The following is a 14,028-nucleotide window of genomic DNA, read 5'->3' on the forward strand; positions in this document are numbered from 1 at the left end:
TCACACCATTAATAAGTTAATAGAATTAAAAGATAATATAAGTTTATGAGTTAAGGGAATTAATTAATTAAATAAATATTTTTTAATGCTCTTATTTTATTTGTTTTTATCTATAATTATTACAATAATATATAGATAAAAAGACTATTATTACCACATAATCATTGAATAGTAGTAATAATTTATTAGATATAAAGAATATTCTAACATAATTGAATGAAATTAAATTGAGAAACATACATGTAATCATTAAAAGAAATCCAAGCTCAAGTTTTAATCCATATAAATTATTTTTTATTTTTTCTATTTATTTTTTTTGCTTTCTTTTAATTTTAAATTATTTTAATACAAACATTCTCAATCTTTAAATTTATTAATATCTAAAGATCGATAGAAGTAAGTACTTGTACATAGTTTTTGTAAGAAGTCTCAAATACTCCATTTTTCTACTATTGACAGGTACACTTGTTCATTGGTTGAAAACTTTTTAAATAATTAAAATTCACAACAAATATCTCCGACTAAGAATGATTATTGGTCTCTTTCAAACAAACTTGTCTATTTTTGGTTCGAATGCAAATAAGACATTTAAGCCAAACAAAACCTACAAATATAACCTATATTGTTGCGTAAAAAAATAAACTCAAGAAGGGTAGACTCAAACTTGATAAAGCCTAGCCTAATATATTCTCACATTTATAAGTGAGTAGTAAGATTATTAAGACAATATACATATATACATATATATATATATATATATATATATATATATAGCAATTTACTACATTTCACAAAAAAGCTATTTCTTAAGTAAGAACAAATGTTTGATACTAATATATCACCTTCACATTTTTCTCTTCATTAAGTATTTTTTAATTTTTAAAAAATTCCATACATAATATTTTTAAGAATTTGATTTTTTATCAAATTTAAGAATGTCTCGTGATTTATATAGCTATTATTGTTGTAGTAGTAGTTTCTATTTTTATTTTAAAATTTTAATTAAAAATAACAAAATTGTCTTGCTTTAAAGAAATACATTTTACAAGAATACTAAAATAATTATCTTAAATAAAGTGATTATTTGATTTGATCTGACCAATCAATAGGCTTATTGACAATTAAATTAGTCGAACTAATCAATTGGGTTTTGACAACATTATAAGCAACAGTTATCTGAGTTGGGGAGGCTTTCCTATCTCTTAGAGAAAGGAACAAGTTTATTCTCCTATAAGTCACCATCACACCAATAGACATGTGTTTTGCTCTCGATTGTAAGAGCACTAAATTTTGTTATTAAAATATGCATTTGTGTGTTTGTTTTATTTCGTAAGAACCATATTTTTTATGTTCAACATACTTCCACGGTCTTCCTTAGTCTAACATTTCAACCATGTCATCTTAAAGTAGAATGGAGACCCAAGAAAGAGGACAAAAGAAGTGTTACTAGCAAAGGCTACGTGCCTTTTCACATTAAGTTCATCAAAATTCACAAGTTCTCCCTCCTAATCCATAATTATTGAGATATGACTCTAATAAAAATATATATCCTTTAGAAGATAATATGCACTAATAATTATTATTAAAAAATCAACCGCTGAAATTATAATGAACTTCAAAGTTTGTTCTGCATGTATTTTGACTTTTATCATAATTTCAGCCGTTAATTTTTAAGGTTAAATTATAATTTTAATCCATATACTTAATTTGTTTTTTAGACTATGTAAAACAAGTCTAAATTTTATTTTCTAGATAAAAATATTTACAAATTAGTTCCCATTACATATTAAAATTATAATAGTGTTAGTGTATTTTTAATGTAGGAATCAAAACAAAAAATGTTATGTGCCGGGACCTAAATGTAGAGTTTTTATATAGAAAGACCTAAATAAAATTTAAGTATAGAAATTTAAACATAAAATTGTATTTAATATATTAATTAAATTTAACACCATTCTAATTTTAATAAATGATAAGGACTAATTTATAAACATTTTTTATATAACATTAACCAAAACGTATGACAAGAAAATTAATTATTGGAATTAAATTTATAATTAATTCATTTTTTAATAATAATTATAAATACACATTATCTTCTAAAATACATCCTTTTCTTTTAGAGAAGTATCATCTTAATTATTGACGATGGGATAAAAACACGTTGAGACATTGCAACTAATCCATATAATTGAAGGTTTACTTTCAACTATGAAGAATTTTATATTACTTTCAAAATTCATACAATACCACTTTTTGCCAATTGTGTGACAATCGCATTCTAATCTGATAAAATTGCTTTTCTATTTGTGGAAGTTAAATATTGGTGAACAAACCATTATTCTAATATGTAAAGAAGGAACCTTTATTACATGCAAGAAAGGTCTGCAAAAGATATCTTCTAATATATATTGACATATATGGTTGTGTGAACACCAAGTGAGAGCATAAATCATAATGGCATGCTACAGTGACATTCATTCTTCTAAAATAACATAACTAAATTAGAGTTCAGCCTCCTTATGGGTGTGAATCACACAATCTGATTTTGGGTATGAGACACATGTCAAAATATAACCCTTCTCCATCTGGTTCTCATCCAGAAAGGATTGCTCTGACTGATCCACAGACCCTGAAACAAGTTGGCCAGCACAAGTTGAGCAAGAACCAGCTCTACATGAATAAGGTAGCTCTAGACCACCATTTTCAGCTGAATCAAGAATGTAAGAGTCATCAGGGGCTTCAAATTCATTCTCTTCACCATCTGGTCCAATTAATTTCACTTTATATACAGCCATTGCAGAAACTCTAAAGGAAGAAGATCTTAGTCCAAATCCTTTAGATATGTTTTTCACAGATCCCAAAGATGATTGACTCTTTATTAGAGAACAAGATCTCCTAGCAGGTGCACCTCCAAGAAAACAATCTGTTGGAACTCTCACAGTGGACATACTCACAACTGAGATTTTAGTACACCTGAATCCAAATAGAGATATTTATTTTTATTAACATGAATATGTTCTATAACTCATCAAATTGAAAGAAAGCAGACATATAAACAAACCACAGGCTAAGGTTTGAACATTGTAATAATATTGTAGGCTTGAACAATGAAAAACTAAGACACAAGGCTCATCAAGATTCCATTAGAATAGTTGTAGTAACTAATCCACTTGACTTCATTATAAAATACTCCACTAAAATGGTTCAATTAGAGGGCTTGGTGACTTCAATTGATATGTAAAATTAACTGTTGTGTTCATATAATAACTTATATCAACCAAGAACCAATTTAATTTTCCGGAAAAGAAGAGGAAAAACATTTGGAGCAACATTATGTGTATTAAAAATGTAGAAACATTTCTGTAAAATATTTTGATCAATTTTTTTTTTACATTTATTTTAAATTATTCAAACGGCTAAATTATTTAAATCTGTGAGCATCTAATATATCACTGGTTATTGAATTTTTATAAACGGCTACATATGCTTCAAGATATTAGAGTAAGATGGTGTCTGCAGGGCAGGTACAAAGTTGGAGTTAAATCCCTTCATCAAAACAAGGACAAAAGTAATTATTGGGGGTAAGTTTTTTAAATAATAACAATAACAATAACAATAAATAAATATGTTAGAACTTGCAGTTGCAGTTATTATTCTAAATATGCTAATTGCAAAATGCGAAAGCATCCTATTACTCTCCTCCAGAATCATTTGCTTGTTTCCATATACAGAGTTGATCTTAATGAACAAAATTCCCTTTGAATTATATAAGTAGAGATAGTATTAAATTCAGGAAAATGGAATATTGGCCAACTGGGTGTGGAAAAAAGAATCGAAAAGACAAATTAATATTGGATCTCATCTATCTAGAAGCTAGCAAAGGTGACACACAATATGATAATATAAAATATAAGAAACTGTATTCAATCCAAAATTATGAGAAAAAAATGGCAAAAACAAAGTTGCATGGATAGGAGAACATAAGATAGCGATAGAGAACTCACAGTTGCAATGAAGTAAAGAAAAGGGAAAGAGTGTAGAAACTTGCAGGAAGTGTCCTTACCTTCAAGAATAAAGTGGAAGGTGCACGAATAATGTGATATATTTATGTATAGGCCTAAAGCCTAAAGGGAAGGTAGTGGAGGACAGGGAAAGTGACCCTTTAGATCTTTGGCGGGATACTGGTCACTCAGATCAGCTATTCCTATGTTCAGCCTTCCCTGGTAGCATTCCCCTTCGGTGGTTTATATAATATGGTTCATGTCATTATGAATTAATTGTATAATATGTAAGAGAAACCTCTGGAACACTTTTTTTTAAACTCTAATATATTTTTATATAAATTTATTTTTTTAAAGTGTTTGGAAGAATTTATAAAAAAAAAAAAGAATTTTCATAAATTATTTTTACTCATAATTCAATGAATTTCACATCGTTAATAAGAGTTTATTAAATAAAAATTAATTAATATATATTTTTGTTATGTGCAAAGATTAAAAATAAATATGTTTATAGAGACTAAAACAAAAGAGTTATCATATTTTAAAGATGAAAAATATATAATAATAATTATTAAATAAATAATATAAATAGTTAAATAGATGAGGTGGGTTGAATTTTGAAAATTAAGAATGGATCTTAATTGAAAGGGGATGACAGGAGGGAGGCAAAGAAAAGGGTTACTAAAAGCAGCCTCAAGAATGAGTTGGAGTTAACGAAGATGGTGAAGGTGAAAGGAGAGTGAAGGAGAAGAAAGAAAAAGATTCTCACCATGAAAGAAGCTCTTAGCAAGGAGAGAAGGAAACTCCAAATAGGTAGAAACTCAGATTTGGATCCTTTATCTCGGGAGTAAAAAAGTCAGTGACTATTATATTTAAATTCAATATAGCACTATAATTACATATAAATTAATAAATAAACTACCTTGATATATTTAAAATTAATATATTTTATTTTTAACCACAGCTCACTGAAATTATTATTATCAATGTTTTTAATCATAATAAAAAATAAACCTGTACTATATTTAAAAAAATTAAAGATACTACAAAATTATGATAAAATCAATTTTTACTATCAATATTAAGTTTTAGTTTTTGTAAAAATAATTTTATATTTACAAAAAATAAAAAATCATCTTTTCATCTCAATTACTAAATTTTTATTTATCATATATTTTTATTTTATAATATATAATAATTTTATTTAACATACTTTATATTAAAATTATTTTTTTAAAATTAAAATAAATCCGTGTAACACATTAATATTACAACTAGTTAATATTAAAATAGAAAAAAAATAATAAATACCATAAAAATAAAATTCACCAACTCATAAAATTACATTTTTTATATTTAAAAATGGATGATATAAATTATAATAAATAAGTTCATCAAAAACTAAAATTTACCCACAAAAAATGTGGGTGAGAATATAATATTTTAAAAAATAAATGCGTAAGAAGGGATAAAATAAATGTAAATACACAATTATGAAAGGGGTATAAACATTTGTCACTGTATATTAAAGCAAAAAAAAAAACTGAATTTTTATTTTCAAAATTTTTAATGTAAATAATTCATAGAACTTAACTGAAATATGCTAACTATCCTCCAAATAAAGTAAAAAGGTCTACAATACCTATTTCTATCTTAATTAAGTAGTGTTTTAGTTCAGTCCATTTAAATGCATTATCGAATTAATCCTCCAGAAGCTAAAAAAACAAAACTTAATGAACTGACTCACTTAAAAATAATATAAAAATAAATTAATCATAAAATCAATTAAAATTTATAAAAAATAAAATTTTCAATAATATTTATTTTTATATTAATAAAAATAATATTTAACTATTAAATAATTATAATTTATTTTTAAAATAAGCCAACGGATTAGCCTGGTCCACATTTTGGTGTAAAACCTTTGATCAAATCCGTTATTTTGAACGGGTCATGCGGATTTGACCTGTCAGGCCCACCCATAGCTACGCTTGATAGACACTCTTTTATTATTTATTTAGTAGAAAAAAAATTTATTTACTGTATCTCTAAATTTTAAAGGATATTATATATATTTTAAATAATAATTATAATTTTGTATTATTTTAAAAATTAAAAATATTTAATTTTTTCAATAAATTACTAATTCTATTATTTATTTATATAAAATTATCAATAATAATTATTCTCAAATTTTTTGTTTAAATATTATAAATTAAAAAAATTAATTATGAATTTTTTAAAACTATTTCCCCAACTGAAGAGACTTGGTCTACATGGCATGATGTTTCGTCAAAATGGTTAGTGAAAATGTTGATTTTTTAAAATAAAAATAAAAATAAATTTTGACATCAGAAACACAAAATAATTAAACTGTGACACGTATTAACATTTTAGTAATTTTGTAATAAATATTGTAAAATTAAAGATAATTTTATCATAGACGATGCGAAACTCTCAGATGATGACATGTGTCACGATCTGAGTAAATTTTGCCATAAAAATTGCACAACTCACATGGAGTTGACACGTGGCACAATTTTAATTGATTAAGTGAATAATATGACGAAACTTTTACTTTACATGTATCACCCTATATATATCATAACCACACCTCTCATTTTCATTTAGGAAGAACAAGTTTTAGAGAAATCAGGTTAGTTTTAATTTATTTATTTTACTAATTTAATTTAAAAGTATGAATTTAATTATTGTTAATTTATTTTCAATTAAATATATTGATTAATCAATGAATAATTATTTTATTTTTTTATTTTATAAAAAATAAATATTAAATAAAGTTTATTTGTAAAAATGCAGCATGAGTGAAATTGTTATATTATATATTGGAATGGTAGAATTTATGAAAGAAATGAAGGAGTGAGTTTGAAAGAAGTAAGAAATTTATTGAGATAAAGCGAGGAATAAGTTTTGAAGCCTTGAAAAGAAAATTTTATTTGAAACTTAATTTTGATTATAATCAAGTTATTTCTAGATTAATTTCATGTTTTTTTATTGATGAAAATATTAGACAGTATACAGCTTTGAATATATATGATGATGAAGATATTGATAATGATAAATGCATTTCAACAACAATATAATAGAAATGTTATTGAGTTGTATGTGGATATTGCTGTTGGTAGAAGTTCATCAGTGCTCTTATAGATGATGAATTTAAATTTATTACTTTCACATTAAAATGATGACACTCTTTATGAATCGTGATTAATATGAAGGTAATATTAAATACTTTAAAAATTATTTTATTAATATATGTATTTGTTAGAATTAAAAGTTATAAATTTGTTGCAATAAAGGAATTAAGAATTATGTTGATGAAGATAATCAAGACTCAGATTATGATAGTTATAGTGATAAAGATGATGAAAGCGATATTTCGTTAAACAGTTCTTCTTCTATTGATATTGAGGGCGAGTTTGATTCCAACTTAAATATACAAGAAGATGAAATAGTAGGAGGTAATGTGGAATAATGTTTAAATTTTGTTGTTTTTAATTAATTATGTTAATATTAATGTTAAAGATTTTCACAAAATATAATGTAAGAGAGATTGTAATTCCTTTTTGGAATGTTACTCCACAGTATAAGTATATTAATTAGGAACATACTGATCAACAGATGAAAGAAAAACATTCTCAAGAAGATAATTCATAGGTTGAAGGAGATCCTTTATTCGTTAGCTTGTTATTTGACAGTAAAGAAGATGTGAAAAATGCATTAAAACATTATGCAATGAAGATTCATCAAAATTATTTTGTGGCTGAGTCTAAACAAGCATTTTTGTATGTGAATGTTTGAACCATACCTCTGATTGTTTATGGAGAGTAAGGGCTTCATTATTGAAGAATTCAAACAAGTAAAAAATTACTAGGTGGGGTGATTCTCATATATGTGTAATTTTAGAATTTCTCAAGATCATCAAAAGTTATATGTTAATAATTTTATGTTTTGTTCATGCATTCTTGGTAAGACAAATGTTTCGTATATGTTAATAATTTTATGTTTTATTATGATACGATTAAATTATTTGTAACTAAATCGATTTAATTTACGTAGGAATGGTGAACGAAGAACCGTTGGTATATATTTCATTGATACAAGAGCGAATAAGTGCTCAATTTGGATACAAAATTTCATATAGAAAAGCTTGGAAAGGGAAGTAAAAAGCCATTATTAAAGTTTTTTGTGACTGAGATGAATCATACGCTATCTTGCCACGGTGGTAAGAATACATGCAATTACATGCACTTATGATAACTATCTACAAGTAATGTTTTAATAAAAACATTAAGTATTGAATAATAACATTACATATAATCTATGCATAGAAAAACAATAACACCTTACCTCAAAGTGTAGGGAAGATAAAGACATGTATAGGGGGATTACTAGGTGCTAGATGAGGAAATCTACCCCAAGCCCACATCATAATCAATGTAGTAAGTCCTCCCATAACAACACGGTCAATGTTGGTGGCCATGCATAACTCTCAGTACAAATAACTTAGAACTGCAAAACTCTAGTTATATTGATCGATCAACTCAAAATCATCAAGTAAAGACAAGTACCTGACAGATACCCTGTTGTTAGAATGATTAGGAAGCATGAACCCTCCAATAAGCCTCAATATATATGCCCTAGTAAAGTGATTAATCTACAGTGCACTTTGATTATGCATCGCAATATAAGTGAAGTATTCGTTTAACTAGCTCATCTTTAGGAAACTCCCTATAAAAGCATATGGACCTGATCTGATACCTAGGTTGTCTTCACAATCTGCACCCAATCACCTTTAGTGGGTGCTATAACCTGTTTCCTATCTACGCGTAACCCTAACAGGATAGCAACATCCTAAAGAGTAATAGTACACTCTTGAGGGGCAAATGGAAGGTGTGTGTCTCAAGCCTCCACATCTTAACTAATGCAATAATCAATCCCACATTTAGGGGAAACTGGAATAAGTTAGTCACTCCAATAAAACTGACTAACTCCAACTGTGGAATAATTTCTTGAGAAGCACATTCTAATCCACAAGGAATATTTTGACTCTTCCTAACCCTCAACATCATGTGATCACGTCCATCTCAAATATGTTCAGAAACATGAATACTTTAAAACTGAAGGAGTGATGGATCTTCTAGCCCGAGATTGATAACCCTACTCTGTTGTGAAGATGATGTTATCTATACAAAAAATAAATAAAAAATATAAATATAAATATCAACTTATTTAAACGTAGTAACATAATTAAACAAAATTTTATTTATATTTACATACAAATCATTACAATATTTTAAAAAAAATTCAAAGTACTAACATAATTAAATATAAATTTTTTAAATTTACTATAAAATTATAATCACATCATAATTATAAAACTTTTCTAACAAAATTAACTAACATTAATTTACTATTAATTCTTCATTAAAAGTACAAATTACTAACCTAATTACAGTATAAAATTTACTTCATTAATTTCAATTTCATCTTAATTAAACAAAAACTTATTTAGATTTATATACAAATAATAATCATATTTAAAAAATCAAATTACTAACATAATTAAATATAATATTTTTAATATTTACATAAAAATTCAAATTAAATCTTAATTTAATTTTATTAAATTACTAACATAATTAAGCTAAAAAAAATTAATCCGTCATGTCAGTAAATTATTAATTTCGCCAAAGGTATGGCAAAATATATTTTTACTGTAAAAAGCGCACAATTATCACTATATTATCACCTGTCCACAAAAGCACCTTATTTATTCATTTTGATTTTTTTTTAAAGTGCATGTAATTATATTTCTTGCTACATATTATAATTGTAAAATAATAATTAAAAGTTGTTAAATTGTTAATAATTTTTTTAATATAATAATTAAATGAAATCATTTTTTAGGTTAATTTGAAATTTTGAAATTGTTATAGTTAAATAATTGTAATAAAAATTAGGTAATGATGAATAATAAAATGATAAACTTAATAGAATTTTTAATTTATTAATTTTAATGTACATAATTTCATTTTAAGTTCACAAATTTCATTTCAGATGACATTATCTTCATCGTGAAGTAGAGTTTTAAATCCTAACCCGGAAGATAGTTCATTATTGAGGTATCAGTTTGTTCATGTATCGGAACATATTTGGGATGGACGTGACCACTCAATTTTGAAGGTGAGAAGGAGTCATTTCATACTAGTTAGCATGGAGGGGGTTCTAGTGGAGATACTTTCTCATCTTACCTTAGCTGGATTTGCTGGAGTAGCTCAGTTGGCATGATTTCTTATTGACCGACATCTTATTATAGCCTTGGTGGAAAGATGGAGGCCAGAGACTCATACCTTCCACATGCCTCCTAGAGAGTGTACTATAACTCTTTAGGATATTGTCATTCAGATAGGGCTTTGTATAGATGGAAAAGCAGTCATTGCAAGTGTAGGAGGTAATTGGGCACAAATTGTGGAGGACTTGCTTGGTTGGACCAACACTTTACACATGTTGCAATGCATAATCATAATGAACTTCAGCTTTCTCGCTTTGCTAGAGCTTATATTCTAAGATTGATAGGTGGGTTCATGTTGGCTGATTATTCCTCTAGTAGGTTCCCAGTTAGGTACCTTTCATTGCTTGAGGATTTTACTATCACAAGAGAGTATAGTTGGGGAGTTGCAACATTGACATTTCTATATCGAGAGTTATGCATGTTGACCAATATTAAGCATTCTGGTATTGGAGGATTAACCCCACTACTTATGATGTGGGCATGGGATAGGTTTTAATGTTTACAGCCTAATAATCATGTCCACACATGACTAGATCTTCCTTACGGTGCACAATATGTCCTAAATAATTGTATTTGTAATCCATGAATAACTTTTCAAACTTATGTCACCCTGATTTTAATTTATATGTATGTCTTGCAGGTGGTTATTGAATTAGAGTTATAGGAGAGGAAAGAGAGATCTCGCTTACTACAGATATAAGTTTGATCATCTGAAACCTGATGAGGTATTTTGTTAATATACATTAATACAACATTTTCACAATATAGTAATTAATATTCACAACAAATTTACTATTTTGCACGACTTTGAAAATGCAGATTGTATGGCAATCGTATAGTATGGAGTTGATGAATTCTTTGCCTGCTATATGCACTAAAGGAGCGAATATTTGGAGGTCAATTGTGCCACTTATATGTTTTCAAATTTGTGAGTGACACCAACCTGACCGTATAATGCAGCAATTTGGAATGGTTCAACATATTCTTCGTGCTTCATACCAACCTGACCAGCTACATAACATTACTTTAAGAGGGAAGACGTGAGAATTGGTCAACCAAGTTCAGAGGCATAGTGGAGCTATTAAGTTCTAACTATGAATATATGTGGTGGTACATTACTCACACTAGACGATGGATGACCGGGGATGTAGCTGTATTTGCATTACTTGTACATAATATGAATGAAATTATACACTATTTGATTGTGTTTTGATTTCTTATTTGTTAAAGGTTTATATTGTGTCATTGTAGGGAGATGCTCATGAAAGAGCATATTACTTGTGTAATGATGGTAAAGACTCATTTTCATTTGAGGAGATGAACGAGTTGTGTGAGACTATGCTATCACTACAGAATGAGCAGGAGCGTATATTAGAGCCTGCTTCTTCATTTGACCCTTCTATTCAGAATAGAAATCCAGCTGATCCAGACATTGACATTAGTCAACCTGCGAACAAAAGTAAAGCTAATACACCATAATATTTCTTTTTACCATATTACATGTTGTACTTATGTTCTTACATGTTCTTCATGGGACAATTTTCAGGCAACAGAGTAGTCACTTCTCTCTTTGCCAGAACGTAGAGACGACGTCTATTATGTCCCATTACAGTTTCCCTTTCACCCTTCCCAAGCCGCTCAGACATCTTACTTTTACTAATCACAGTACACTTCACAGCTTCTTGCATCTTCATTTAGCGGTGGTCAATATTATGTCATTGAGGGTAGCCTCTACATGACACTTCCTCCATATGAGCCATCATTCTTTACACCTGATGCACCGGCTATAGGAGGTCATCAGAGTGGGCAGGGATAGGAAACATCATCAGTCCAAGTAGGTGCGGACCATGGCATTGATCTTAATGCATAATTTATTGTTGTTGCTAATACAGAGGTACAAGATGTGTGTCACAACCCTCATCGTGAAGCACGAGATCGTCGTTGACAGTGCATACTCACACCTTATAAGGCAGGGCATTTGGATGAATCCTTAGATTCAGATTGATGTCTTGTTTTTTTTGTAATTTTTCTATTTATAGACTTTATGTTACACTTTTGATTAATATTACTTGTCGACGAACTCTATCTATAATCAAAACTGCTATATTACCTAAAACAATGTTGATTAAAACATTAACAAAGAAATATGTGTTACACCTCAATAACATTAACAACAACGTACATTAATACTTCAATAACATTAATAACAAGCTATTTTAATACTTCAATAACATTAATAACAACAATATGTCGTGGAACGCAATATACTCTTACATCTAGTGATAATTAGGATCATGATGTTGAGGACATTGATGTTGGTTGTGACCAGGTTGTTGACACAACCTATATCTTTGTCATGGTTGTGACTCGACCCAATCTATTTCATTCCTAATTCGAGTAGCCTTTGGACATTTACCTCGTACTCTTTCTACATCTGGTACTAACTTCCACTCATTATTATGTAAAATATTATTTTCATTACCAAGAGGCCACCACTGAGATGAATATGCGTTCACAACATACTGTAAAGTATAAACAGGATCCACAAATTGCCAAAAGTCTATACTTATATGAGCACAAACAGCTATGACATGTGAGCATGGATATCAGAATGCCTTAAATTTCTTGCATTCACAATAAAGTATGGATAATATGACTGTCCACTTATGACCACCCCTTTGTGTCACTGGATTAAAAGCCTCCTCAACCTCAAACCTTATTCTTTGTATGTCACACCGTCAAACTTTATGTGAGAATGCATCTTGTTGATTTTTTTCCATAGCTTCCATTAATTTTTGACAGTATCTTCTTCCATTGTTAACCTCATTCAATGCGGTTTCACCACGCTTCACAAAATATTCTACCAATCTTACATACGTAGCTTTCACCAAGGCAGTAATAGGGAGGTTTCTTGCTTCTTTCAAAACTTTATTTACGGACTCAGACAAATTAGTAGTCATGTGTCCATAACGATGTCCTTCATCATCATAAGTCAAGCTCCATTTTTCCTTTGATATATTATCTATCCAAGTCTGAATTTCAGGTGATGGTGATCGAAACGTATTAAGCTTTGATTCAAATATTTGTTTCGATGATGTATATCCTGCATTTAACAGGAAAAGGTAGAATGTAAAGATTAAATATTCAAAATACATTAAAACATAAACCCATCAAATGTTTAAATACGTACCTAATTAAATTAGTTTTTTCTTCAACATGGTATTTTTGAATCGTTGATTGAAATTGCTTGCAATGTGACAAATGCAATAAATATGATAAGCATTTGGAGGTTGCCAACCAATATGTGGGTTAAAGACTACCTTTTATACTTTGATGCCGATCTGAGATCAAACAGAACTCTGCCTTATTTGTCACATTTATATGAATCATGGCTAAGAACCATTCCCATGCAGGTAAGGTTTCTCCTTCCACAATGGCAAACGCAATAGGAAGCACACAAAAGTGTGACCTTCAACATAATCATTTGTTTCAATTTTGTATACAGATCTAGGAGCATGTAATTGCATGTACTCTAGCCACCTTGGCAATGCAGCATAAGATTTGTCCTAATCACCAAATACATTTATTGCTTTTTGTTTTGCTTTCCATGCCTTCTTATACGAAATTGAATATCCAAATTGACCACTAATTCTCTCTTGAATTAACGAAATAGGCACTGATGATTCTTCTTTCACCATACATGCATGT

The 14,028-nt window shown here is 28.4% G+C and overlaps 1 protein-coding gene across 1 annotated transcript; it reads right to left on the reverse strand.

The window, feature by feature from the left end:
* Nucleotides 1–2,504: 2,504 nt before the first annotated feature.
* On the reverse strand, nt 2,505–2,963 carry LOC113873247 (ferredoxin, root R-B2-like). Its single transcript, XM_027511294.1, has one exon. The coding sequence runs from the start codon at nt 2,949–2,951 to the stop codon at nt 2,505–2,507; it is 447 nt and encodes a 148-aa protein (XP_027367095.1). The 5' UTR covers nt 2,952–2,963.
* Between the last annotated feature and the right edge of the window lie 11,065 nt (nt 2,964–14,028).

Source organism: Abrus precatorius, unplaced genomic scaffold (assembly GCF_003935025.1).
Source record: "Abrus precatorius isolate BTA unplaced genomic scaffold, Abrus_2018 Scaffold7, whole genome shotgun sequence".
NCBI classification, from domain to species: Eukaryota; Viridiplantae; Streptophyta; class Magnoliopsida; order Fabales; family Fabaceae; genus Abrus; species Abrus precatorius.